Here is a 27682-nt window from a genome sequence, read left to right on the forward strand (position 1 = left end):
TGAGCTATGGCTGAAAAAAAGCCCTGGCTCTAAGTGAGAAACTTGCTCCCAGGAAGGCTGGAGGTGAAGTGAGGCCTTCTGCGTCCATCTCAGACTCCACCCTAGAGGACACCCCATAGCAGGCCTTGCCCAGGTATCACCATATTTGATTGCAGATGTTGCCAGCAGATGATGACTGGCTTAATATTTTAATGTGGCCTTTAATTCTGGTGGACAAGGTATATTAAGACAAGCAGATCTGCTGAGGTCCAGTAGTATGATTCATAGTTGCTGCAATAGGTCATAAGTCCAAATTCAGCAACTTCCACTGAGAATCATAGGGTGACTATATCTTTCCACCGTGAAGGATAACTTTATCAATTGTGATTAATCATGAGATCTAAATAGAACCTCTGTGTTCAGAAGAAGGTTAGCTCTTAGTACTGGATGCTGAGGGTGGGGGAGAATACCAAGTCATCAGAACAACATCCATTTGAATCAGAGATCTAGTCTTCAGGATTCATTGAATCGGGACAACCCCCACCCTGAAGCTCTGTGTTATTTCATCCATCCTTCCTTGTGCAGTTGTGAATGAGCAGGGTGCTCCACATACCACAGGGCCAGCATTTTGGCCATTCAAGTGAAACTCTGACCCAATTTACCAGCCTACACTCTGACTTCCAGTTAGGAATGGAGCATAAATTCAATTCAGTTCACATTTGAGGAACCTACCTAATCCATACTTTCTGAAACAGTACGTGGACTGAAACACGACCAGCCTTCAGAATTCGCACTGAATTTTGAAATGCAGTTCTCCAACCAAGCAAGTCAAGTACTGTGTACAGAAGTGCATATACCTGTATAAAGTATGCATAAAAATGAAAATATTGGTGAAAATAACACCCCAAACTGCATTATAGTAGGGGAAACCTCTTTGCAAAGATCTGTACATTAGGCAAAAATTGCACATAAGAAGAGATTCACACCAACATGCTGATGAATTTCCATGAGGGTTTATTTTAAAGAAAAATAATGCAGAAGTGGAAATATGGGGAACTGAACTTACATTTGGAAAAATGAGAAACTGATAGAACCTGAAAGCGAAAGATTCGCCCATCCTAACTCTTAAAACTAATCTTAAAGTATATTTTCCTTACTCCCATATAGCCAGACTCCTATGATTAAAAGGAAGCACCTCTTGCTGGTTTCCTCCTGTTCATTTCTTGTTTGGCAGTGTTAAGATGCTTGCATTAACTGGACCTCCCACTGGAGCAGAGCCCTATGGAATATACAGCTTACACAGTGGAAGAATCAGCTGCAATATAGCACAAGGCGAGCGTTTAGCCTACCAAGTATTTTGGGGTGCAGCAGAAGTGCCCACGGTGGATTTGCAGAAGCTGGGTGCCTGTAATCTTTACAGCAATTAGATTTAATGGGATACAAGTGCTTCTTTCCTTCGCCTCTGCTCCCTCCTCCCCTTTTCTCCCTCAGGCTGGAGAGAGGGAGGTGGGCAGAGGGGGATTGGAAAGGGTCTTTGACGTCAGACTTGCCCTATAAAAGCCCAGGGAAGAGAAGGGAAAGCAAAGCTGAAAGCTGAGCCAGTGCACCAGCAAGGATGCCAACCCCAAACTCTTCCAGTTCTTCGGCCAAAGGCTTCCGGCGGGCAGTGTCAGAGCTGGACTCCAAGCAAGCTGAGGCCATCATGGTAAGAAAAGATCCCCACCTCTAGTTAGCCACAGATGCTCATGCTGCTTTGCTGCAGCCAGCAAATGGACCGATAGAACATGATTTATAGAAGTTCCAGAATTCTAGAATTTCTAGAGCAGCATTCTGTTAAGGGGGAAGCCAGTGGCTAGACAAAATAATTATCCATTCAAGAGGCTTTAGGACTTGTGCAAATAATTTGTATGCAGTTATCATACAGGTGCCAAAGGAAAAAAAGAAGGTAGAAATAAGATGCTAATGAAAAAGAATATAGAGTGACAATTATGCATCAAAGACTGGAATGATGTTAATAGTTATTCTCAAAGAAGAATGATGGCAATGAGGGTTATTTACGGCCATCATCATCAAATGCTGAGTTGCTGTGCAGGGCTTTTGATTCCTTAGTGTTAAAGTGAGATGTTTGTTCTATTCCTATAAAATGAAAATCTTTGCCCCCAATACCATGCCTCAAACCCACAAGGCAGTGGGGACTCAGACCAATTTTCTAACTGCTGCTATGCAATATTGCAATCTGTTCATTTTTCTCACTATGGCTTGCAAAAATCATATCTGAGTTAAATCAGGTTTTTGCATAGAGCAGATGTGTAAGGGGAAAGGACATAAAATTTCATGAAGAGTTTATGCACCTGAACTAGATTGGATTGAACTCTCACAAATTCTGCTAGCCAAGTTGGGAGTAGGTGATCCTTGGTTTTCATTGCCATCCTGCTTGGTGGATACGCTCCTGCCTGCTTCTTAGCTTATGCATTTGACATAGATGTCACTGAGACATTATGCCAGCCTTCCCCAGCCAGGTGTCCTTCAGATATTTCAGACTACAACTCCTATCATCCCCAACCAGCATGGCCAACAGTTAGGGATGATGGGAACTGTAATCCAAAACATTTGGAGAGCACCAGTTTAAGGAAGCCTGCTTTAGTATGGTTCACACATTAATTTATTTTATTAATTACATAAAACTCATATGCTGTTTGATTGTTAAAATAAACTCAAAACAGTTTACGTGTACATCCTTCCTCACATCAGTCCATGATTCACAAGTGTGAGTGACCATCGCAGGTGGAATGCCAAAGGTGAACTCACCATATGCCAGGATTATTTGATTGGCAACTGACTGTGTGAACTGAGCCAATCACCAAGTGCCAGGAAACCAAATGGCATGCTTGGGGGGAGCCAGGTAGAGTCTGCAAATTGCTTACCCTCAAATTTTACCACAGATTTCAAGGGGATGACAGACACACTAAGCCAGGCACCCCCACCCTGCGGCCCTCCAGATGTTTTGGCCTACAACTGCCATGATCCCTAGCTAACAGGACCAGTGGTCGAGGAAGATGGGAATTGTAGTCCGAAACATCTGGAGGGCCGAAGTTTGGGGATGCCTGCACTAAGCAGTTTGAAAGTTAGAAGCTAAAGGCTAAATAACATGCGATGTTCAATGTGTGGTCCCATTTCATTGGCTAAACAGCAGCTAGGAGGACCAGGACTAGGGTTATGGTGCAATGGGAAGAGAGGTTAACCTTTCTCCCTGTACTTTAGTCTCAGTGAAAATCCTACCCACCCACCCACAAAAAACAGCAACGTAGCAGTGCATTTTACATCAAGACTATGATGCAGGAAGAAAGGGTTAAAACCCACCATCTGCAGCATGGTTCTGATCCTCAGCACCTACCTCCATAGCTGCTATTTAATAACCAATTAAAAAAAAAACTTGGCTCTTAGATGCTAGATTTCATGTGAGGAGGTTTGCTTTCTGTTTGGAAAAAGTTCTCCTGCAAACCATTAGTTATTTGTACAATATTTTCATTGGTTACTTAGCAGGGTTTTGTTTTTTTTGTATTTTTGTATGTGCTACTACACAAGTAGGGTTTTCACTGAAAGTTCTGCTGTCCAACCTCCAAGGAAACAAATGGGAATTTTGTAACTCTCGTTTCTACAGACCTTGGGCAAAATAAATCCCCAGTGGATTCAGCACTTGGACAAAGAGCCCCATGCTGGCTTTTGAACAACACAACTGATTTCTGTGATGAAAAGCAAATTTCCACTGTGGATAGCAACGTGTGATGATCTTACATATGTGCACCCCACTGAAAATTCACATCTTGGGAACCCACAGCAAATTATGTTTGCCCACCACATGCATGTATAGCAATTCACACACTTTTTGGATCATCAAATTGTACAAATTTCAATGGGAATCAGGCAAAACTCTGATCTTGTGCACTGCTACTACCATGCAGAAGAGCATTAAATCAAGCTTTTAGACACGTAGATAGAGCATCTTAAATCTAAGAGTTCCAGGTTTTGTGGATAGCAACCTTTGTACCGAAGTAGATATATGAAAAGTACTTGAACTACCCCAAAAGTAAGGGATTAAAGATTGCATTTTTTGTCTTTGGGAATAGATGTATTATTCTATTGACTTAGAAACAGACTATGATTTAGAAATATAATGATGTACAATAACTTGCAAAGGTCTGTGGTTCCCAAATGGCTATTGCTTCTGCATGACCTATATCAAAGCATCATGTTGAAATAGTGGTCTTCAAACATTGTACCGGTATTAAAAGCAAAACCCGAAGGGACCACTATGTTGCATCTCTTTTTTATTTAAGCTCCTGTCTAATGTGGTCACATTGGATTAATAAAAAGAAAAAGATATACCTTCATTTCTGATAGTTGGTATGGTATGAAAATAAATATTTTTGCAAGTTGGTTTGCATTAGTCATAATGGGCAGAGATCTGTCTTCAATGAAAATACATCTTAACCTCAAAAACTCATGGAAGTATTAAAGATTCCAGCCACTGTACCTTATGTTCAGGGAGAAGTCATAAGAGCCAGATCAGGAGGCCTGGGGAACCACATTTACACCTGTGATTCCCCACCTCTTATGCCAACAGACATCATAATAGATGAAGTTCCCTTCACATGCTGACAGAACATTATTTCACTGGTTTGGCACCTGTCGCCTATATATCACAGGTGCTGAAAGGTGGATTAAGTGCAGGTGTACTTAGTAATGTAAATCTCCATTTTACAAATCGTGAACAAATCTAAAGCCAAGTGTTTTCATCTTAAGTCTTACAGAAGAGCCAGTTTATGATACCTTTACTTAGGGATGTTTGATCTGTCACACAGAGGAACTGAAATTTCCGTATACTTTAAACAGGTGCATAATTGATTTTGGTGAGCATACACTGTATCATTGCTTGGAATTGAGGCCATACATATATTTCCAGACCGGCAGCCAGTCTGATCCATTGCAGCAAAACCAACAAAGTGCCTTGATTTCTGCAGCTGCAGCTGCAGTGTTGAGTACTAATCACAGGCATTTATTTATTTATTTATTTTGCTTATTTTACGAGCCTGCAAACAATTGGCTTTGCTTAAGAATGGGGAAGGAGGATCGCCCTCCTTCCAAGAAGTAGTTGAAATAAGCTGTTGCTTATGGCCGTGAGCAAGAGGTTTTGAGCAAAAGAAGTATGCCCCAGACTCTACATTATACACATCAACAGTTCAGAGAGAAGAGGAAATGGAAAAAGAGGAAACAAACGTGTACCTTTAAATAAGCATTTATAGCTCCATTCTAATGGAAGAATACAATGTGCCCTCCAGATATTATTCGTTTTACTGCAAGTCCATTGCCCCAGCCAGCATGACCAGTGGTCAGGAATGATGCGGATTGCAGTATAAAACATCTGGAGGGCACCAGGTTGCCTATCCCTGAAATGAGACATTTGTGCCATTGATTTATCAAGAAATCAGGAGTTTGGGCACGGGCATGGGAAGGAAATCTGTGTGCATTTTGTGGCTTCCACTGTTTGAGAAAGCATCATGTTTCCATTCCTGGCTGCTATTAATCTAAAACTATACTCCATTATAGCAAAATTCCAGCTTAAACTGAAGAAAGTAGGAAAAAGCACTGGGCCAGTAAGATACAATCTGAATCAAATCCCTTATGAATACACAGTGGAAGTGAGGAACAGGTTTAAGGATTTAGATTTGGTGGACAGAGTGCCTGAAGAACTATGGATGGAGGCTCGTAACATTATACAGGAGGCAGCAACGAAAACCATCCCAAGGAAAAGGAAATGCAAGAAAGCAAAATGGCTATCCAACGAGGCCTTACAAATAGCGGAGGAGAGGAGGCAAGCAAAATGCAAGGGAGATAGGGAAAGATACAGGAAACTGAATGCAGATTTCCAAAAAACAGCAAGGAGAGACAAGAGGGTCTTCTTAAATGAGCAATGCAAAGAAATAGAGGAAAACAATAGAATGGGGAAAACCAGAGATCTGTTCAAGAAAATTGGAGATATGAAAGGAACATTTCGTACAAAGATTACCATAATCAAGGACAAAAGTGGTAAGGACCTAACAGAAGCAGAAGACATCAAGAAGAGGTGGCAAGAATACACAGAGGAATTATACCAGAAAGATATGGAGGTCTCATACACCCCAGGTAGTGTGGTTGCTGACCTTGAGCCAGACATCTTGGAGAGTGAAGTCAAATGGGCCTTAGAAAGCATTGCTAATAACAAGGCCAGTGGAAGTGATGATATTCCAGCTGAACTATTTAAAATTTTAAAAGATGATGCTGTTAAGGTGCTACACCCAATATGCCAGCAAGTTTGGAAAACTCAGCAATGGCCAGAGGATTGGAGAAGATCAGTCTACATCCCAATTCCAAAGAAGGGCAGTGCCAAAGAATGCTCCAACTACCGCACAATTGCGCTCATTTCACACGCTAGCAAGGTTATGCTTAAAATTCTACAAGGCAGGCTTAGGCAGTATGTGGACCGAGAACTCCCAGAAGTGCAAGCTGGATTTCGAAAGGGCAGAGGAACCAGAGACCAAATAGCAAACATACGCTGGATTATGGAGAAAGCTAGAGAGTTCCAGAAAAACGTCTACTTCTGCTTCATTGACTATGCAAAAGCCTTTGACTGTGTCGACCACAGCAAACTATGGCAAGTTCTTAAAGAAATGGGAGTGCCTGATCACCTCATCTGTCTCCTGAGAAATCTCTATGTGGGACAAGAAGCTACAGTTAGAACTGGATATGGAACAACTGATTGGTTCAAAATTGGGAAAGGAGTACGACAAGGTTGTATATTGTCTCCCTGCTTATTTAACTTATATGCAGAATTCATCATGCGAAAGGCTGGACTAGATGAATCCCAAGCCGGAATTAAGATTGCCGGAAGAAATATCAACAACCTCAGATATGCAGATGACACAACCTTGATGGCAGAAAGCGAGGAGGAATTAAAGAACCTTTTAATGAGGGTGAAAGAGGAGAGCGCAAAATATGGTCTGAAGCTCAACATCAAAAAAACCAAGATCATGGCCACTGGTCCCATCACCTCCTGGCAAATAGAAGGGGAAGAAATGGAGGCAGTGAGAGATTTTACTTTCTTGGGCTCCTTGATCACTGCAGATGGTGACAGCAGTCACGAAATTAAAAGACGCCTGCTTCTTGGGAGAAAAGCAATGACAAACCTAGACAGCATCTTAAAAAGCAGAGACATCACTTTGCCGACAAAGGTCCGTATAGTTAAAGCTATGGTTTTCCCAGTAGTGATGTATGGAAGTGAGAGCTGGACCATAAAGAAGGCTGATCGTCGAAGAATTGATGCTTTTGAATTATGGTGCTGGAGGAGACTCTTGAGAGTCCCATGGACTGCTAGAAGATCAAACCTATCTATTCTTAAGGAAATCAGCCCTGAGTGCTCCCTGGAAGGACAGATCGTGAAGCTGAGGCTCCAATACTTTGGCCACCTCATGAGAAGAGAAGAATCCTTGGAAAAGACCCTGATGTTGGGAAAGATTGAGGGCACTAGGAGAAGGGGACGACAGAGGACGAGATGGTTGGACAGTGTTCTCGAAGCTACGAACATGAGTTTGACCAAACTGCGGGAGGCAGTGCAAGACAGGAGTGCCTGGCGTGCTATGGTCCATGGGGTCACGAAGAGTCGGACACGACTAAACGACTAAACAACAACATACTCCATGGAAACATGTGCTCTAGAAAGAATGTGGATTTTAGGCAGGCTGATGCTATGGTCCCATTACACCATTGGCTACTACGCCATAGCCACACTGGTGTTACAGTGGTGTAACAAGAAGAGGGTTCATGTGACTACCTTCTCATGAATGCATGAGTGGGGATGGAGTTGTGCCATTGGCCACACACTCTACAGGCCAACATATTCTAGTAAATAACTTTACAATTGTTATTATACAGCCTATTACGTTTACGTGTTTTTTCAAGTGGATTTGCGTAATATAGGCATTCTAGTGGTTTTGATTTTGTTTTCACATATGGCACCAGCCATGCACTTGGCATCTATACATGCATACAAATGTGTGTAAACAGAGCTGCTCCACCCAGGGGAGAATTCTGATGATTTCAGGATTCCCTCTTGCATAGAGGAGCCCAATGAGCATACATCTGTGTGCATAGTCTCTTCACATTTACACCATGCATGGCAGCGGTGCCCCCGGTGCATGCACTGGTGTGCCTGGTGGGCAAGATCCCCTCATGCATTCCTGAATACGTGAGAAGGGGGACGTGGACCAAGACTCTATTGCAAAATTTGGAGAAGTATGATATCTGAAGGACAATGATGTTTTGATCTATGTATTAGTCCAGGAGGTGCAAATTTATTTGTTCAAACATGTTGATCAAATGAAATTCTCCTCTACAGCTCCCTATAGAGCCTATGGGCAACAACCTCTCTTCCACCTGTGTTTGAGTTTTGCTGTGCGCTTGACAAGAATGCATTTGTGTACATCACACATACAGTGCACCTCAAATGATTTTTTTTGTATATCACATGCTCATTTTGGTGATTCCACACAATCAATTAATTTATGCATTCGTAGCACATGCCATTGTTTTCTAACTATCCATTTCAAGCAACTCCAATGAGGGTAAAGGGATAATAATAAGGTTGCAGTCTTATGTCTAGAGAACAGCTGGTTTTGTGCACCTGGACTGTTTCTGACTTTGCATGTGCAGAGGCTCCTTAAAAGAAGAACTCCAGAAAGCTACAAAATCACAAAGAAAACAAGTTGAACTGTTTTTAAAAATCTAGCTGGCAGTACTGAAACCCAGATCCAGCAAAAGTCATTATGCACGGCATGAAAGTTGTCTTTGTTTGTTTATGAGCTACCCAAATTGATCCTGCATCTGTTTTTCCCCTAACCTAACATTTAACAATAAATGCTAAAGACAGCATCGTATTAGCAGCAGGTATTGTGGCTGAAGACAGACAATCATTGTTTCAGAGGTGGCCAAGTTGCTTTCGCTGCATGCACTCATCTCATTGTCATTGCTGTTCTCAAGTTTATAGGTTGCGTTTGTCTTTTCGTTTAAAAAACCATGCTTTCCCAACCTGTACGATGACTAGAGGTGACAGTGGGATAAATGAAACAAGTGAATGTGCAGGCAACTGGCTTGAAAGCCACTGTCGCTGGAGTGTCTGCCTCCAGCCGCATTCTTTCTTCCAAAGGACTCATCAACAGCAAACAAAAAAAAGTCTCAACTTACCAAGCAAGGCCAGGACCTTTTCAGGTAGAGAAAAGACCAAAATGAGAGAGATTCCCTTTTCAAGCACAGCCTTCTGATTCACATCAGCGATCATCCTTTCTTCCACGAAGCAGCAAGTTTTAGGCTAGCTGTGATGTCAGTGGTGGCTGGTGATGTTTGAGACCGAGGTTTTCTCTTAGCCTGCCTTGCTGAACCGCTGCATGTACCTTTAGAAAATGACCTGCATTGCAAGAAGAGCAGATTTATTCATCTCTTCCCCACCGCTTAGGGCAAGCTGACAGAACAATGGATGATACCCAGTAAAAATACACCACTCGATAAAAGCATATATTGGGGGGGGGGAGCAATAAAAAACTCTTGGCAGGTTTTTTAAAGCCCCCTTTGTTAGTCAAGCACATTTGCTGAAATGCGATGTACTTGTTATTTATGAATGTTATAAATTAATTTCATTGTTGCTACATTTTTATCCTTCCACGTAAATGTGTCTAGAATCCCAGTAAAGAAAAAAAAGTGTGCTCATGGAGGTTATTTCTAAGAAACATAGATTGCCATAATTTCTAATTATTTAAATGTATTTAAGGCATTTGTTGTTACACTTGTGACATAGAGATTTCAACTCAGTTCAGTCCAGAAAACATTCTCTTCTGGTTTTCAGAACCAACATTATTTCTCCCCTCATTCTTATGGGCACAACAAGAGCTGTCCAACACTTCCCTTTGTGTTGGATGCAAAATTCCAGCACCTGTAAGGCTATTTTTTCTAAGACTGTCACTTTTAAAAAAAAAAGCCTATTTAGGCATTCTTGCTGGTTGGTTTGATGCTTTCTAATGTTTATGTGCTGTGTTTCCAACCTATGGCAGTTCACAAGTTTTTTTTAATGAAATACAAGAAAAACAACAACACTCCAGGTTGAATAAGAATTATAAACTTTCTAAAAAAGACACCATGGTAGTCTCTCATCATAGGTTAAAATGGTCTCAGAAGCAGAAAAATGCCTGTACGAACAGGAAAAATGAGCACCGATGGGGGCCAGGCATGCCTTCCCCAGGAGAGGAATCCAAATTCTAGGTGTCTTAGTAAAAAAGACCCTGTCTCTGATGCACATCTGACAACAGGGAAGCCCAGAGCAGGGCCTGTTTCTGAATACCAGTTGCTGGAAACCACAGGAGGGGGAGAGTGATCTTGTGCTCAAACCTTGCTTGCTAAACTAGATGGGCCATTGGCCTGGTTCAGCAGAGTCTTCTTATATTTTTTATGTTCAGTGCACAGCCACATTCTTACAGATGGTGGTGATTCTTCCGATTCTCTGTTCCTAAACCGTTTAAGGCTTTTGAGGTCAAAATTGACATCTTAGGAAAGAAATTGGTAACCACTGTCATTTGCAGACTCCACTTAACATCCTGGCAGCCACAGTTTGGAAGTGTATGAGTTGTCTTCAAGAGCAGCCCAACATGTAGCACCTTCTGGTAATGTATCTAACAAGAGATAGTTTGCGTATCTGATACTGACTAGTCTAATTCAAGAATACCCAGACTGGTAATGGCTGAGACAGACCTGAGGTTTTCCAAGTCCATTGCTACTGAGATGTGCTGGTTCTCTAAAAAGCCCTCCTTGGTTTGCACTCAGCTGACTTTTAAATGTAGTAAGTGATCCAGGCCACTTTCTTTGGCTGTTGTGGAATGAAGGTGTCTATTCCTTCCCCTTGTGTTCTCCCTCAGTCCCCGCAATTCATTGGCAGGCGGCAGAGTCTCATTGAAGATGCCAGAAAGGAGAGAGAAGCTGCTGCAGCAGCTGCGGCTGCCGCCTCTGAGGCTGCTGAATCAACTGAAACAATTGTCTTTGAAGAGAAAGATGGCATGGCCATGCTGAACCTTTTATTCACCCTCAAAGGAGCCAAGACATCACTGCCATCCCGTGCACTGAAAGTATTTGAGGTGAGCTGGTGAAATTGCCTTTTTGGCTAAAGCAAATGTGCACTTGTTTGGAGAAAAAGGAAAGCCTGGTAGTTCATATATTGAAGGTAGGGCTAGGTCTCAGTAGAATGAGTTAATGCCCAGGGTCATATCCACTAGTACCCTTTTTCATGTAGGAATCAGGAGTATGTCCCTAGTCATGCAATGCAAAATGTAGAAATTGCACTCTTGGCCTATTGGTATCAGAGTGCGCCACTTCAGTGAGGCAACTTTAGTGGGAGGGGCCAGAAAGGTGCACCCTCATGTATTTCAGTTCTCAAGGAAGAAATTCCCTAGGTTGTGGCAATAAGAAACTCTTATGGAGGTCAGGCATTTTCAAGTCCTAGACCCTGTTTTTAAGGTATCTGCCTACCATGCCTCTAATGGAAGCCCCTGCTTGGGCTAGGTGGAAGTCCCACAATTCTTGGTTTCAAATTCCTGGTTGGACATGCTCAGTGGTTCTGGAATCCCTTGATCTAACTGCTTCCTGCTTCCTCGTCCAGCTCCAAACTCCTAGGCTGTGGATGTTGGATCTGTGGTCTTTCAGATGTTGTCAGACTTAAACTCCCATCACTCCTGACCAACTGATGGAAGTTGGACACCTGAGGGCCCAGACATTCATCATTTCTGGCCTTGCTGTTTTCTTGTATGCATCTTTCTCTGTCAGTTAGGATGCGGTTTTCCTAGTACCCACTTCTCCTGTTCAACCAGCACTGAGTTTGCACACTTACATTCCTCCCAATGTTAATCAATTCAGACACCACTTGCAATGTTCTGCGGACTGAGGAAATTGCTTTCAACCTGGGAGAAGACGGATGGCTGAGGAACCAAATGTTGGTAATGCCAGATGTGGCCTAGAAGCTACCAGTTGGCTATCTTGGGTTTACAGGTTGTTCCACAGCGAATAATGAGATAGAGATTAAAATGAGTAGATGCTTTTATCAAATGGAACAGAAAATTAGATTGATCAGCAATCCTCAGACCCTTGTGTACCATATATAAAAAACATTGGGTGGAAATATGTTATGACTTCCACTTGACGAAGAGCTTGAAAGGCTTCAGTTTCTACCAATATCCTTAAGGCTCAGATCAGTGTGATATACAGGCAAGATGCAGTTCAAAGGCACAGCATGTGCTACACATGGCCAGATAAGTGAAGATATTAAACCAACAACGATATGCCCCCTGCAACCCAATTATAAGGGAATGGGGTTGTTTGCAACTTAGAATGGCAAGTGAATCTGTTCCTTAAATTGGTCAAGCTACCTGGCACTTTTCCTGAGGGCTTAACATGACCCATCTGTTCATGCCTGGGCTGGTATCTCCATGACCTGGGCAATGCAGGGGGCATAACCCCCTCCCCAGAGTCAGAGCAACAACCTCCCCTGGAGAGGCAGGAGTAGACATGGTTTCTGACAACTTTGGAGGCTGAGCTGGCAGCACATTATGCAAAGTGGGTGAACTGGAACCGGACACAGATAAGTCTGAGGACAGAGGCGGTGGTCATGCCTAGTGCCACTGAGACTGGTGGGGAGATGAAATGGGGGGAACCCCTCCACTGGTATTCTCTTCAGTATCCTCTTTCTTGAGACCTCCCAATCTAGCCAGAGACTTCACCAACCCATTGGATTACTCCCTAGGCTTCTCTGTAGGCCACTCGTCTTCTCCATCTGGGCTTGGCCAGCACCCTACCCCCCATGTAGGGCCCCTGATCGTGTGGAGAACTCAGTTGCTGTTTCCATTGATCCCATGCAAACTCAGAAATGCCACACCATAAGACAAGGTCCAATCTATCTAGATTGTTACAAAAGAATCCCAAACCTTTCCCAGCATGCGACTCCACAATTGAAATGTGTGCTTATGCATTGGTGAGAAGCTTATTTTACAGTCAATTTAATAATATGAATAACACCCACATACCCCAGGGAGAGAGACGGAGAGATCAGTTTGTGAAGTTGCATGTGAACAAAGGATGGTGTTTGCTCCAAATGGCATTCACATCCTCCAGGGGAGATTTACATGAGTTGAGAAGCTCACTTGGTTTATCATGACTGCAAGAGCTTAGAAAAGCAAACACCAATGCAGGCCAGACTTCCACTGTGAGAGATTCATTTCCCCAATCCCTCCGGCACTGCAGGTACAAGATATGAAAACAGACGGGTGTAATGACATTTGCCTCATGATGAAACAGGCTGTGGGGAGGCTGGTTTTCCTCTCCTGTTTTACATTACATACAACTCAAGCAAAGGTAATGCAATCAGATCTGTCAGATTAATGCTAAGGTATTGATTGTTGTGGAGGGGCAACGTCCCAGGGATGCATTAGAAAACAAGCGGCTAAATTGAATTTGTCAGTGACATTGCCTTCTGTTCCCTTTTTGTCTATCTAGCTGTGACTGAGTTAAAATTTCAGCCTCCCCCCTCCTGAATCTCTGAGGGGAAACTGGTTTAATTCTTTAGGAAGTGAAAATTATGCACCAGCTTTCAGCACAGAAGGAAAAGATCTCAGATGCTATCAGTGACTTTATATTAAAGCCCACCAAGAGGGACCCTTAAAAAAAAAATCTGGATGTATCTCTTGGCTCTTGGGAGTCTGCTTAAAAAAAACAAAACAAAAATAAAAAAACAAAGAAGATCTGGCAAACCTGAAATCTGCCCCTCCCTGAATTAGGCAGTAATAGATTGTGACATACATTGAATTGCACTGGAGAATTGCTAAGTGGGGCAAATGATACTTAATGATACTTAAGCCACACGCCATCCACCACTTTCTCTCCACCCCCCCCCATGTTGCTTACAAATCAGGGGAAATTGGTTCATGGGGTTGCTTCAGTTTCAGTAGTAGTTGTGGGACCCTCCCAACATGTTTCTCCGGGAACTTGCCCCAGTGCAGTGGTGACTTGCAGAAAAGTGGCATCTAAGGATTGAAGACATAAGATGGAGGAAGAATACCTTGTTCAAGCCATTATTTCACACTTCTTCATGCACTTAATATTCAGCACCTTGGCCAGAGCATAGCACAGAAGCTGATCAAAACCTGCATGGAAAAATTGGCTTCTTTCTTGGAATTATACAGGCTGCCATTTGCCTTGAAGGTAGTCTGGTTCTAATGTTCTGTGGCTGTTCCATTGCTGTTTTAAGTTAATAAATTAAGAATAGTATCTGTGTAATGCTATGTTCTCAAAGGCTATTCCCATGCTTTATCTCAAAACTTACAGGAACCCGGTAAGACAGGGGTGGCTAACCCCCAGATCAAGTCATCTAAAAACAGGCATGTTTCTGACCTCCCATCTAGATGAACAGAGGCTAACTGGGGGAAAGTGTCTTCTGAACTTCTTTCTCTCATTTGAAAATAGCCTGTTTATTGAAGTTGTTGCTCCTTTTATAATGTAGTGCTTAACAGATTTTAATAAATGGCGGGTGGGAAGTCTCCTTGCTGTTTTATTCTAATATATTGTTTTTCCTTCCCTGTCTCTCTAAAGACGTTTGAAGCCAAAATTCATCACTTAGAAACAAGGCACAGTAAGAAACTGCGAGAGGGCTCTGTTGATCTGGAATACTTTGTGCGATGTGAACTCCACAGCTCTGATCTGAGCACCCTCATCAGTTCTCTCAAAAGGGTTTCAGAAGATGTTAGGAGCACAAAAGAAGACAAGTGTAAGGAACCTGTAGCTTGGTTAACAAAGCACGAGGGAAGGATTGTTTCATATATGACTGCTATGGAGATAATCTCTAGACAGGAAAAATGTCAAGGGCAAAACCTTTCTCCAAGCATGTGCTTTTAAGACTGGTATTAGAAATAACTGGTGGATGCCCCTTTGAATGTTGCATATCTATTAGAGGCAAGTTACGGCAGCATCGTGGTATATTTCTGACAATCTTACAGCACAAGTCTATGTGTGTTTACTCAAAAGTAAGTACCACTGTATTCAGTGGTGCTTATTCCAAGGTATATAATATAATAGACCAACAACCAACTGACAGACCCATCCATTCAGCCATCTGGCCATCCAAATAACAGAGATCTAGTTACAGGTAGGTAGCCGTGTTGGTCTGACATAGTTGAAACAAAATAAAAAAATTCCTTCCAGCAGCACCTTAGAGACCAACTAAGTTTGTCATTGGTATGAGCTTTTCACGAAAGCTCATACCAATGACAAATTTAGTTGGTCTCTAAGGTGCTGCTGGAAGGAATTTTTTTATTTTGTTTTAAATAACAGAGAATTACTTGAAATGCTGTGTAACAATTTGAATAGTTTAGCTGGGAAAGGAAGGAAATTACATACTGTATTTCCATTAGAAACCCCCTTTCTTATTCTTTCCTATAACTAGCTATTTTTTCTCTCTCACCTCCCTCCTTTTCCCTATTCTTGGATTTTAGTTCATTGGTTTCCAAGAAAAATCTCCGAGCTAGATAGATGTCACCATTTGGTCACCAAATTTGACCCTGATCTGGATCTGGATCACCCGGTGAGTGAATAAGTCTTCTTTCCCAAATCCTCTTCCACATTTCCTCACTGCCTGAACTCACATTAGCTGTCTCCTCGTGGGATAGCTTGGCTTGCTATGCTTCTGAATAGACTGAATAGAAATGCAAGCTATCATTGCATCTCATGCTCACCAGTTTAAAGCTTTAATAAATTAATTTGGACTCAAGCTTCTCAAGAAGATGAGGAGCATACATTGAGTTGACTTGGAAGTTTCTATTCACTCTAAGTAGAAAACATGGGAGGTGCTTTTTTATTTATTTAAAGAAAGTAGCAACTGCTGGTGAACACATCCTTGCCTGTCTAACAGTGAACAACCTGTAATGAAAATTGTCCGTTGTCAATATTACAACTGTTCAGTGCAAAAATGTGAGGTAACATTCTTGCTCTGTTCTTTCCTCCAAGGGATTCTCTGATCAAGTATATCGGCAACGAAGGAAAATGATAGCAGAAATTGCCTTCCACTATAAGCAGTAAGACTTGCTGCCTTGCATAGCCTCACCTGCTGAGACCTCCATGCATACACTTATTTATCTCTTTGCTCTCCATGCTCTGCCCTTCCGCACTCTTGGTTTTCCCCTTTCACTCTTCTGCTTCATGTTTTCAGTGCTTCATGGCTGCCAGTTCCATAGAGCTTTTGCAGTCATCCCTGAAGGGTCCATTGCAACACAGATAAGCAAACCAAGTAGTGAATTGTTGAACGCAACCCTTTCAATGCTACATATGGTGTCTTCTTTGCCCCACGTCTGGGATGCTGCTCCAGAAACTATGCATTCTTGGCATTTGTTACGCATTCAGACTCAAATTAAATAATTGTAATGAGAGCCAAGAAAACCCAAGCTTTCGGTCAAAAAGGTGAATATGGAAGACAATTGGATTACATATGAGGAATTGATAATAGAAACGGAAAAAGGATGGAAATTGAGAAAACCCAAGCTTGAGGGCTGGTTTCTGTTCTCAAAACCAAGAGGGATCCAGGATAGAGTGGCAATTTAAATCTACTTTTTTATTGTATTTGGAAAAAATAAATAAAATAAAATCAGCTGCCCATTATTTGTATTTGCGATTTAGAATCGAAATGTGTTTTCTACATTCATTTTATCTTTTTATACAACATACCACCTACCTATATGAATGTGTCCCCCATGTGGTACATAATGTGGCAAGACCTAGGGCCACTCTGGAGACCTTTCACAAGGCAGAAGGCCAAGGTTCCTTGAGTGGCAGCGTTTGCATCACAGTTGTGTCCAATGGCAGATAACCTGACTATTGGTGGTGGGCAATTGTTGACACAATTACATAGGTCATGATCCAAAGAGCCTTGAAGGCTGTGCTCAGTATGCACACTTGTATATACCACATTGTCCTTGGCCTAAACCTCCCTAATAACTTGGAGATGGCCAAAAAACAGACCCGGGTGCTCAGTAGTACAAAACAGCTGCTTGAAATGAGATGAGTTTACATTTGCATTTGAAATTATGATAAAGCAAGGATGCTTTTGTAACTATCTTTACTTTCAAAAGGAGCCAGTATTTGAAATGGGGATATTGGACAGGGAGGACATGCTAGAGAGTGAAGGGAGCTTTATTTTGGTAAGGCTTTTTGACAAGTTTGTTATTTTTCTCATATTTATATCTGAAATGACAGCAAAGGGGGAGGATTCATTTTTTTTTACATTAGCTGATTCCCCTGATGATTGTACACCTTCTCCTCAACAGTATGGCATAGCCGACTTGTTTGAGCTTCCTGATTACACTTATATTAATACCAGAATTTCCAGCATTATTTCCAAGAGGTGCAATAGCTACCCTTTTATTGTCATTGTTTATCACTCTTCAACAATCAAGGTGCTTTAAGTGTGCTAAAGGGTACTGAATTACATTACGCATCCTTGAGTGCCCCTTATAATCTAAATGGGGCAAGCTAATCTGCATCATGAGTGTTGGTGTTAGTCTGCCTCAGTGTCCTACAACCCTACTCTTTCTTACTATTCTATCTATACTCATACCTAGAAGTCTTACGTTTTCCTGCAACCACGAGAGCTACTTGTTTTTAAAAGGAACTTTCAAAAGTCACAAAGATTTAATCCGCAGATTTCTCCTCCTCATAGGCAGGACCTGGTCTGTATTGTAAATTTGCACCACCTTGTTTCTGGGCTGGGACTTTGTGTGTTAGCTTTGTGATTTTAAATATTGTCTATCCTGTTCAAACCTTGCTTTGTCTATTGGACATACGTTAGCTATATACTCCATCTCAGTTATAAATGGGCAAAGGTTTAACTTAAACGTTAATGGCCCCTAATATTTGTTGCATTGTTATTTTGTATCCCTTCTCCTTGTTCTTTCCCCCCCTCATCTACCTATTATAGTGGCGACCCAATTCCTCGAGTGGAATACACACCAGAAGAGATTACTACCTGGTGAGTATGAATGCACCTTTCCTAGCTTCTGCCAGACGCAGCACAAATCAATAAACTCCCAGCTATATACCTCAAAAATTCCATTGGGTCTTCAGGTGGCAAGGTTCACTCACAGTCACTCTGGGTTAGTAAAACTGGTATTTGCTGGTATTTTACAGCTAAAATAGTTTTAACAGCTAGCTAACGGTGCAGGAAGGGGAGGGGGGTCAGGTCAATTCAACTTATCTTCAGAACAAGCTGTCTGCTGATGCTTTATTTAATAATAGGAACGTCTGGATGCACTCCTTCTGGATGCACGATCACTCACAAGACACTTCGGAAACATATGAACTATTCACAGAAACTCGTGGCTCTCTCAGTTCAATATCAGTAAGAGCCATATGGGAAAATTTCTGAGTTGTGTATTGGTTTGAGTTTTGCAGAGCACGGTCCCCAATCCAGATACTCCTCCATGTCTTTCCCCTATTATGATGGCTATACTGTATACAGTGGTACCTCAGGTTACAGACACTTCAGGTTACAGACGCTTCAGGTTACAGACTCCGCTAACCCAGAAATAGTACCTCGAGTTAAGAACTTTGCTTCAGGATGAAAGCAAATCATGCGGTGGTGGCATGGCGGCAGCGGGAGGCCCCATCAGCTAAAGTGGTACCTCAGGTTAAGAACAGTTTCAGGTTAAGAATGGACCTCCAGAACGAATTAAGTTCTTAACCCGAGGTACCACTGTATTACCTACTACAGGATTGGAGGCAACATGCCTCTGAATATGTTGCTGGGAATCACAAGTGTGGAGAGTTCTATGGCCTTCCTTTTGTGCTTGTGGACTCCTCAATGGCCATGGTGAGAGCAGGATGGTAGACTAGATGTGCCTTTGGGCTGACCCAGAAGGGCTTTTCTTGTGTTCTTATCATTCTGAAGGAAGGAGGTGTACGGCACACTGAAGAGTCTCTATCCCACTCATGCCTGCAAAGAACATCTGGATGCCTTCCATTTATTGGAGAGATACAGTGGTTACAGTGAAGATAATATCCCTCAGCTCGAGGATGTCTCCCAGTTCCTAAAAGGTGAGGACTAAGACAAGTTCCGCTTCTGGAGGGAGAAGGCTTTGCTCTTCACAATGATGAAGAGGGTTGGGAAAACCCTTTTCAGTTGGAGCCGAAACCTCTTGCAATCTGCAAGCGTTCTGAAAAGGTCTGTTCAAGTAAAGGCTATAACCACGAGCACTGCTCATTATCCAGGGGCAAAGGCTACAAAATGATGCAATACATGGCTGTTTAAAGCATAATATCGCTTGCATTAATTCATACAAACCTGGGGCTATAACTCAGCAGTAGAGCATATGTTTTGCACACAGAAGAAGTTCCACCCTGGCATTTCCATTTTAATTTTGGGGCAGAATTTGCAGGCAAGGTCACACCTTCTTGTTCAGAAGCCTAGGCCCAGAGCTCTCCCTCTATACCCCCCCAGGCATTTCCTTAAGCCTCTGTTCTCTCTCCACACACCCTGGCATTTCTCTCTCTCTTATATAGTAAGTTTAGATCAGGCATCCCCAAACTGCGGCCCTCCAGATGTTTTGGCCTACAACTCCCATGATCCCTAGCTAACAGGACCAGTGGTCAGGGATGATGGGAATTGTAGTCCAAAACATCTGGAGGACCGAAGTTTGGGGATGCCTGGTTTAGATACATAATTTTGTATCTATGGCACCCTGCCTTGACTCAAGGCAAATCCAGAGAAGGGTACAGGGTTTGTCCTCAAGAGACAGTAAACCATGCCCAAAGGCTGTATGGGTAAAGACCATTTTCCTTGGAGAAGGAAGCTGGACCACGTCCAAACGGCCGTGTGTACCAACAAAGCCAACTGTGCAATTTCCTGATAGTCAAAGAGTTATGATGCCAAGACCCATCAGAGGTGCAAAATGGTATGGCCCAATGCCAATCCAGTTGCAGGTAGTTCTGAAGGTGAACTGCAGCACAGGGTATAAATCGGGGGAGGATGTTGGGGGATTCATTCCCCGTCTGCAGTCATAGGTTTATTGTGCTTTGTTCCCACAGAGTGGATGTGATGTAGACAGGATGTTTGTCTTACTGTGTTCCTAGGTGGGACTATTGTCTCCTTTGTTCTTTCTCTTTACTGGCTGTAATGCTAGAGAGAGGGAGCCATAGTGTAGAGCTCCCAGTCTATATGTAAATAAAGCAGTTAAGCCTTATTTACTGGCTTGTGTGTGCTGTTCTTCACGTTTGTGAGAACAATCGCAATATGCTCTGTGGGTCCCGTCTAACAACTGGCCCCCGGGGACGTCTTAATGCTGACAGGGATCACTTATGAATACTGTCAATCAGTGTATGCAGACCATCCCACACAGAAAGGATGTGAAAGTGGACTCAAAGGATTTCCACATGACTATAAGTATTTGGGTTGTTTTTTTTTATAAAAAAAGGGAAATCTTCACCTTAATACTGTATGAAATATGTCAGAATGTACTTACAAGCACAAATTTGCAAAACATTAAAAAGCGTAATGGAAGAGTCCTGTGCAAATAGAAGTATAACTCTGGCCAGATTTCTAAAATGAACAATTCCAACTAAAGCATATGCATGGCAGTTTCTGCGGTGACTGATATCTTAGATAACTTGATGTTGTTTTTTTATTATTTATTATTAAAAATAATATCCCACCCTGCGTCTGACTCAGGGTAGAAAGCATACAAATGATAAACACCTAAAAACTGATTATTCTAGTACCGATGCAGGCTGGGAAAGATCTCTACTTCTTCTTCTAACACAAAGTTACACATACACAATTGTTTATGAGCATTACAGTGGAACCTCAGTTTATGAACACCTTGGCTTATGAATTTTCTGTTTACGAACACCGCCGACCCATATGGAACGGATTAATTCACTTTCCATTACTTTCAATGGGAAAGTTCACTTCAGTTTATGAACGCTTCAGTTTATGAACAGACTTCCGGAACCAATTGTGTTCATAAACCGAGGTACCACTGTATTTAGTTTTTTTTGAGTTCCTATACAGCCAGCGCTACAGCTCTACAAAATGTGGCTCAAATGCTACACTTGGCTACAAAGACTGGTTTGAACTATTTCAGAGAGAACTGGGTTCCAGCTCCGACCTGTAGCTGGTCTCCTGTCTGCTCGGGACTTCCTAGCCAGCTTGGCCTTCAGAGTGTTTCAATGTACACAGTACATCCGCCATGCCTCTTCTCCCATGCACTCTCCAGAGCCGTGAGTACTAGCTCTTGAATTGCCTCAAATATATCATCATACTGTATTCTTGGACTTGGACATGTTAATGTCTGGCTTGCTGCTTCAGACTCGGCTGTTAACTAAGTGTCTCTCTTCCAATGCCAGGGACTGCTGCCATGAGCTTCTGGGGCATGTACCAATGTTGGCAGACAAAACGTTTGCACAATTCTCCCAGGTGAGCAAGAGGTGAAATGCCTTGTGCCTTGAGCACAGCCTATGCTTGACCAGATAGTGCATGGTATTGATTTCAGAGGAGACATGCATAGCATTGCACTATAAATCGAGGAAGTTGGGTGATCAACTAAAGCCATCTAAGCCGGCCCGGTGCCTATACACGATATTATTCCTTTTGCTCCTAGGACATTGGACTTGCCTCTTTGGGAGCAACGGATGAGGAGATTGAAAAACTTGCGACAGTAAGACCCTAATTCTGGATTTATTTATTTATTTTTTAAAAAACCTTTGCTTTCACTTTATCCAAATCTAGCTAGATTTTCCTTAATTATAACTGTATGAAATGCCTAGTGAAGGAAAAATGTTCCATGTGGCCAGCTAATCTTGAATATGTATGGATTTAAAATAATCATTACAGATTTGAGTAACCAACTTCCTTTGGGATCCCGTTTTTATTTCCCAGCTTTACTGGTTCACAGTGGAGTTTGGCCTCTGCAAACAGAATGGAATCGTCAAAGCCTATGGAGCTGGACTCCTCTCCTCTTACGGGGAGCTAGTTGTAAGTGTTCACCTATTCCTCTTAGCTAAATTGAAGCATATGCCTGCCTCTTAGCTTGTGCTCTCCTGTTCCATTGATTAGTCTTTTGGCACAGTAAGTCACCTTAGGGGTTTTCCCCGCAAGAAACTTTGGCATTTCCCTCCCTTCATTCAGCACTCTTTGTCGGATGAACCAGAGCTAAGGGACTTTGACCCTGATTCTACTGCTGTGCAGCCCTATCAAGATCAAGCCTATCAACCAGTCTATTTTGTATCAGAGAGCTTCAGTGATGCCAAAGCAAAACTCAGGTAAGATATACTGTTTATTATTATTATTATTTTATTGATACCCTGCCCATCTGGCTGGGTTTCCCAAGCCACTCTGGGTGGCTTCCAACAAAATATTAAAATACAATAGTCCTTCAGATATTAAAAGCTTCCCTAAACAGGGCTGCCTTCAGATGTCTTCTAAAAGTTTGGTAGTTGTTTTGAGATGGCCCAGAGTTGATGAGCTTTTTTTGGGAGGATTGCCGAAGGTTGTTGAGCTGTTTTTTTTGGGGGGGGGGTATGCCCAGGGTTGAAGAGCTTTTGGGGGGGGGGAAATGCAGAAAATCACTAACCCGACTAACAAATGCTGACAACCTCTCGCGTCGCTGAAAACAACATGTGTCTGCCCACTCACCAACAGCAGACACCAATCGCACGCCCGATTGCCGAAGCGGCAGCCAATCCAAAGCAACCCTTGATGCAGCCACCAATCACACACAAAATCGCTGCTGACAACCTCCTGCTCCCTGCTGCAACCAATCACCCATCACCCCCACGCACTATCCGTGTATAAGACCAACCCCGTTTTTTAACATGATTTTTGAGTAAAAAAAAAACCCTCGTCTTATAGGGCAGCGTTTCTCAACCGCTGTTCCGCAGCACACTAGTGTGCCGCGAGACGCTGGCTGGTGTGCCGCAACGTGCCGCGACGAGAAGGGCGATTTGCATTGTCGCGTGCCTGGCGGCCACCAATAAAAAGCACTGACCCGCCGGAAAGCAATATTTCTCCTCCTCTTTCCCAAAGCTCAGTGCAAACGAGCTTGGCGGCCGCCAATACACAACGGTGACCCGCCGGACGGCTTGTGAAGCCTTATTACAGGAGATTGCAACCAACACAGCAATTGGCAAGTGTTTCTTACAGTCATAATTCTAGTCAATATAGGGCGGCACAGTTAAATTTTTTAACTTTTTTAATGGTGGTGTGCCTTGTGATTTTTTCTACGGAACAAGTGTGCCGTGGCCCAAAAAAGGTTGAGAAACACTGTTATAGGGGATCCATATGTGGTAGCTGCACCTATATTCTACTGTTCTTGCTGCATGCCATTTATGATACATTTTCTTCTTAATCCAATATATGAACATTCTCTCTCTCTCTCTCTCTCTCTCTCTCTCTCTCTCTCTCTCTCTCTCACACACACACACACACACTGCTGAAAAGCATTAAAACTAAGGGTTTGCTGTGGATTGTTAAAAGGAAGTACAGATAAATTACAGTGCAATCTCAGCATAGGTTTGATGGGACACTGTGTTAATATATTTAGGATTACAGCTTTACTTAGTCACTTTCCAAAAGTGTCAAGTTCTTTATCACATAGTTCAGATTACTACTCACTCCACTGTTTTGTCCCCTACCAAAAGAACCCTGAAACTACCTGTGTGATTTGGGGAGAATAGTGTACCCTTGTTTCCAGTACAGGTCCGAAATTATTATATGTTAATTTAATTGAACATGTGACATGAAAAAAACCCAGTTTTTCATAACCAATTCCCGCTTTGAAATGAGCACTTCTCCAAATTTTGCAGTGCAGTTCTTCAGCCAAACAATATGTTCAAAAATGCATATATTTGGGAGGGGTGGTGGTATGTGCATTAAAAATGCATCATATTAGGGGAAATTGCATATAAAAATTAGGAGAAATTTGCTGGTGGCTTTTAAAAAGCTGGCAAATTGCTGTAAATTGCAGGGGGGGAAATAAGATTGGGAAAATGAGAAATTTAGATAACTGAAATTCAGCAGTCTCCAATTGCAATATGTCAAAACAGGAACAAAACAAAACACTTCCAAGGAACTGATAACTTATTTGACACCATAGCATTTAACCAGAGTTTGTAGGAAAGTAGCTCAGAGAAAAAGGTGCTCACAATTACCGACCTATGAAGGGCAGGGGAGACACTTGACAATATCAGCAGGGAAGTGAGGGTGCAGGACAAGTTGAGCACCCTTCCTCCTACTTCTCCGTTTTCAATTGCCCCCTCTAGGAATCATTTCTCTCTTCAAAAAGGACTATTGGGGCACACTGACACACACTTTACTGCAATGGTCTTTCATTTTTGGCTGGGTGCTACAGCCTCAGACAGACCTTTATCAGCTAACTCTCACAATCTGATTCTTCTTAAGAGGACATTTTCAACTAGAATACATGAAGAAAATCTGTTCAGAGGTCAAAGGCTCTAATATAGCAAGAGCCAAAAATAAGGGGAAAGGTGGGCATTTTCTTTCACTCCCGACCCCAACTTGAATGTCATTGAAAAACACCACTAGAGGGTGTTATAACACAAGCAATAGCAAATTCTTACAGCAAAACCTCAAATTCCTTTGTTGCAGAGTGAGCTATCCTGAGCTTCACCATACTTCATCGAATAAATCACATCCCTTCATGCACAAGGCATAAATGTCCATAATAGATGTATACTCCTGGTCCCTACCTCCAGTGGTTATTCTACTTTGCATTCTATTAACGTACTTATTATTATTTGTTACATTTCTATCCCATTGTTGCCTTCACCATGGAACTCAAAAGAGTGAGATTCCTGGGTGGCCTCTCATCCAAGGTCTGGTCAGACTCAGACCTTCTTAGCAAGTCTTCTGAAGAAGGTACCTTTAGACCACGCTCCAGGAATTACTTTGCTACGGTCCTCTGTAATGAATTAGCACAGGATAAACCAGCCTTTGGCATCCTAGTGCCCTGCAGATGTTTTGGAGGGCAACTCTCATTATTGACCTTCTGCTTTTCATACAGATGGTCCCAGGTTGAATCACTAGACAGGACTGGGAAGGATTCCTGCCTGAAATTCTGCAGAGCTGCTGCCAATCAGTAGTGACACTATTGTGAGCTAGGTGGACCAATGGTCTGATACGGCCACAGCAACTTCCTACATTCCTAGACATTGTTTGAAATGTTGAATATATCAGGGATGGAGAACCTGCAGCCCTAGAATGGCATACCACTCAACCGTCCCAATAAAACCAGGGCATGCTGCTTTTTTTTGCACGAGAACATAGCGGTCATTTTGGGCAGCATCATCTGTCCCCCCTAAAAGAACTTTTTCACAGCTGCAATCTTGCATGGCACCCCAAAATGCACATGTGAGAGCACGCCACCCCCAACATCGCTTTTTTTCAGGGCTGCAATCTCGCATGGGTCACATGACTCACGTGAAAGTGTGGCCCCGGAAGACAGTGTCCTGGATTTTCACCTTGACACGTTGGAGGTTGTGTGATGGTCATTGGAGTTCAATGACATCTGGAGGGCCAGGAGGTTCTCCATTTCTGCAGCAGGTCTTCCTTTGCCCTCTCTGACCTTGAGTTCTAGCCTATCGAGGCCAGCCTCCTTTCACCTCTGTACTCTCTCTTGCAGGGCCTATGCAGCACACATCAAGCGTCCCTTTTCTGTCAAGTATGACCCATACACAAACAGCATTGAGCTTCTGGACAACCCACAGAAGATCCGTCACTCCCTGGAGATTGTGCGCGATGAGCTTCACTCATTAATTGACGCACTCAATGTTATCAGCTAACACACACGTTTCTTTGACCCTTTCCCTCCTTCATGCCAATGCCTGTTCCTGCAGCTGCCAAACTGGCTTCCTTCAGTGACTCCCTGCCACTGCATCATTTGGGCCGCTACGGTTTCTTTTAGGGTTTGTGTTGCTACCTATTGCCAGAGTAACGGCAATGGTTTGTGTTTGCTGCCCATATGCTGGACGAGAGAGGCATATTTATTATTTAATGGCAAGCTAGATTGAAGAAAAATAAAAGGAAATGGAATGTATCAATATATTGTATCAAACTAATCAGACTCGGAGCAGGCCCATGGGGCGGGGGGAATGAATAACTTAAGCCCAATGATTTCAGAGTGGGCCTATTCTGAGGATGGCTTAGATGGATGCAAGCCAAACAGGACTTAATTCCTGATAAAAGTGCTTAGCGTGGCCTTTTAATTTTGCTAGAGAAGAATAAAAATATAAGAAGAAGGAAGCACAAACAATAAGAGGAGAGGTATTGCTTTAACGGAATACCTACTCAAATAGAATTATTGGGTAACTGGAGAAGGCTTTCAGTGAAACATGTCTGGCAATTTACTAGTTGCTAAAGTTCCCTACATTTCTCAGTACAAATCTGAGGCCTCTTCCCCCTGGCCCTGCTTACACTTCTGCTACATACCCAGTGACTTCAGAGAAAAACATTCCTTTATAGTCTCGCCATTATGCCAAGAAGCCTTCCAACCACATTTTTAAAGTGAATTCAGAGTCCAGACAGGTAGAAACCTCAGGATGCTGACCCAAAAGCCAATTCTGATGGTAGGATGAGCTCTTAAAATTTCAATACGATGACTCAAAACAAGATCCAGAGCGCGACCACTATCTGATTGGAACAACCTTCTCAGTGATCCTAATCCCTCAGTCTGGGAAAAATTCCTTCAGGATGAAACAAACCTTTGACTGGCTGCAATGCTCTGTACTCCAAACAGAGGCAAGTCCTCTGGAACTCGGCAAAGCCTATTGCCATGCAAGTGAGTGGAGAACGGAAGCGTTGCCTTCTTAGTCCAAAATGGAATCCCATTAGCAAATGCTAACACTATTGGTCCTGGTCAAGGTAGCAGGAAACAGGTAATGGAGAAGGACCCTCCATTTTGAATGTGCTGATCTATTTCTGTGGAGCACTCCTTAGCAAGGTGATAGATATGTCTCCCATTTCTGGTCATGTATCAAATAGCCTCCTTCCTTCTCTGGGCTTTTTAGGGAAATGCTCTGTCTTTGTCAGGATAGAAAGGAGTATCCTTTGTGGAAAAGCACCATGAAATTATTGCCAAAGTGGAAGAACATCTGGAGAGCATCAGCTACAGTGGAAACATAGGTAGATGATATCGCAAGGACACAATACTCAAACGTATTGTTACTAGCTCTGCAGCCGGTGTAAGGTCTAATAGTTGCCATACATTGTTCCTACATTCAGGCACAATGCTGAAGATGTTTGAATCAAAACAGCCTGGAGAGATGGAGAGAGAATCAGGTCACTGGGTCAAATGCTTCATGTTTGAGAATAAGACTCAAGGGGAGAAACACACGAAGCCTCCCTTTTCTGTCTGGCTTTGGTTTGCTCATGGTATTTGTGTGCACTAAAGCCTCAAGGAATGGATCTCACTGCTATTGCTCCTGCTGTGTGGGTGGATCTGTCTGTCTTGCTGCATAATGAAGATATTTATTTCTCAGTTTTGAGTCATGCTGCTGCTGAGAGGCTAGGTTTATTCACAATAAAGTTATA

At 42.7% G+C, this 27682-nt stretch overlaps 1 protein-coding gene across 2 annotated transcripts; it reads left to right on the forward strand.

Annotated features, from left to right (window-relative positions):
* Positions 1–1594: 1594 nt before the first annotated feature.
* On the forward strand, positions 1595–27682 carry TH (tyrosine hydroxylase). 2 transcript variants are annotated; one of them, XM_035123623.2, is made up of 13 exons: positions 1595–1692; positions 10970–11189; positions 14689–14863; positions 15588–15676; positions 16099–16166; positions 18062–18112; positions 19031–19176; positions 21222–21357; positions 21484–21553; positions 21738–21794; positions 22016–22111; positions 22265–22398; positions 25776–27682. In XM_035123623.2, the coding sequence occupies exons 1-13, from the start codon at positions 1595–1597 to the stop codon at positions 25933–25935; spliced, it is 1500 nt and encodes a 499-aa protein (XP_034979514.2). In that variant the 3' UTR covers positions 25936–27682. The 2 variants fall into 2 exon arrangements, with proteins under 2 accessions (XP_034979514.2, XP_034979598.2); XM_035123707.2 differs by having other exon boundaries at positions 1595–1684; positions 10974–11189.

Source organism: Zootoca vivipara, chromosome 1, assembly GCF_963506605.1.
Source record: "Zootoca vivipara chromosome 1, rZooViv1.1, whole genome shotgun sequence".
Classification (NCBI taxonomy): Eukaryota; Metazoa; Chordata; class Lepidosauria; order Squamata; family Lacertidae; genus Zootoca; species Zootoca vivipara.

Excerpts from the sequence above, each read along its gene's own strand:
- TH (XM_035123623.2), top strand. The coding sequence starts at position 1,595 with ATGCCAACCCCAAACTCTTCCAGTTCTTCGGCCAAAGGCTTCCGGCGG. Across the intron at positions 15,677-16,098 it reads ATCTGGATCTGGATCACCCG|GGATTCTCTGATCAAGTATA; the intron begins GTGAGTGAATAA and ends CTTTCCTCCAAG. Across the intron at positions 16,167-18,061 it reads ATTGCCTTCCACTATAAGCA|TGGCGACCCAATTCCTCGAG; the intron begins GTAAGACTTGCT and ends TACCTATTATAG.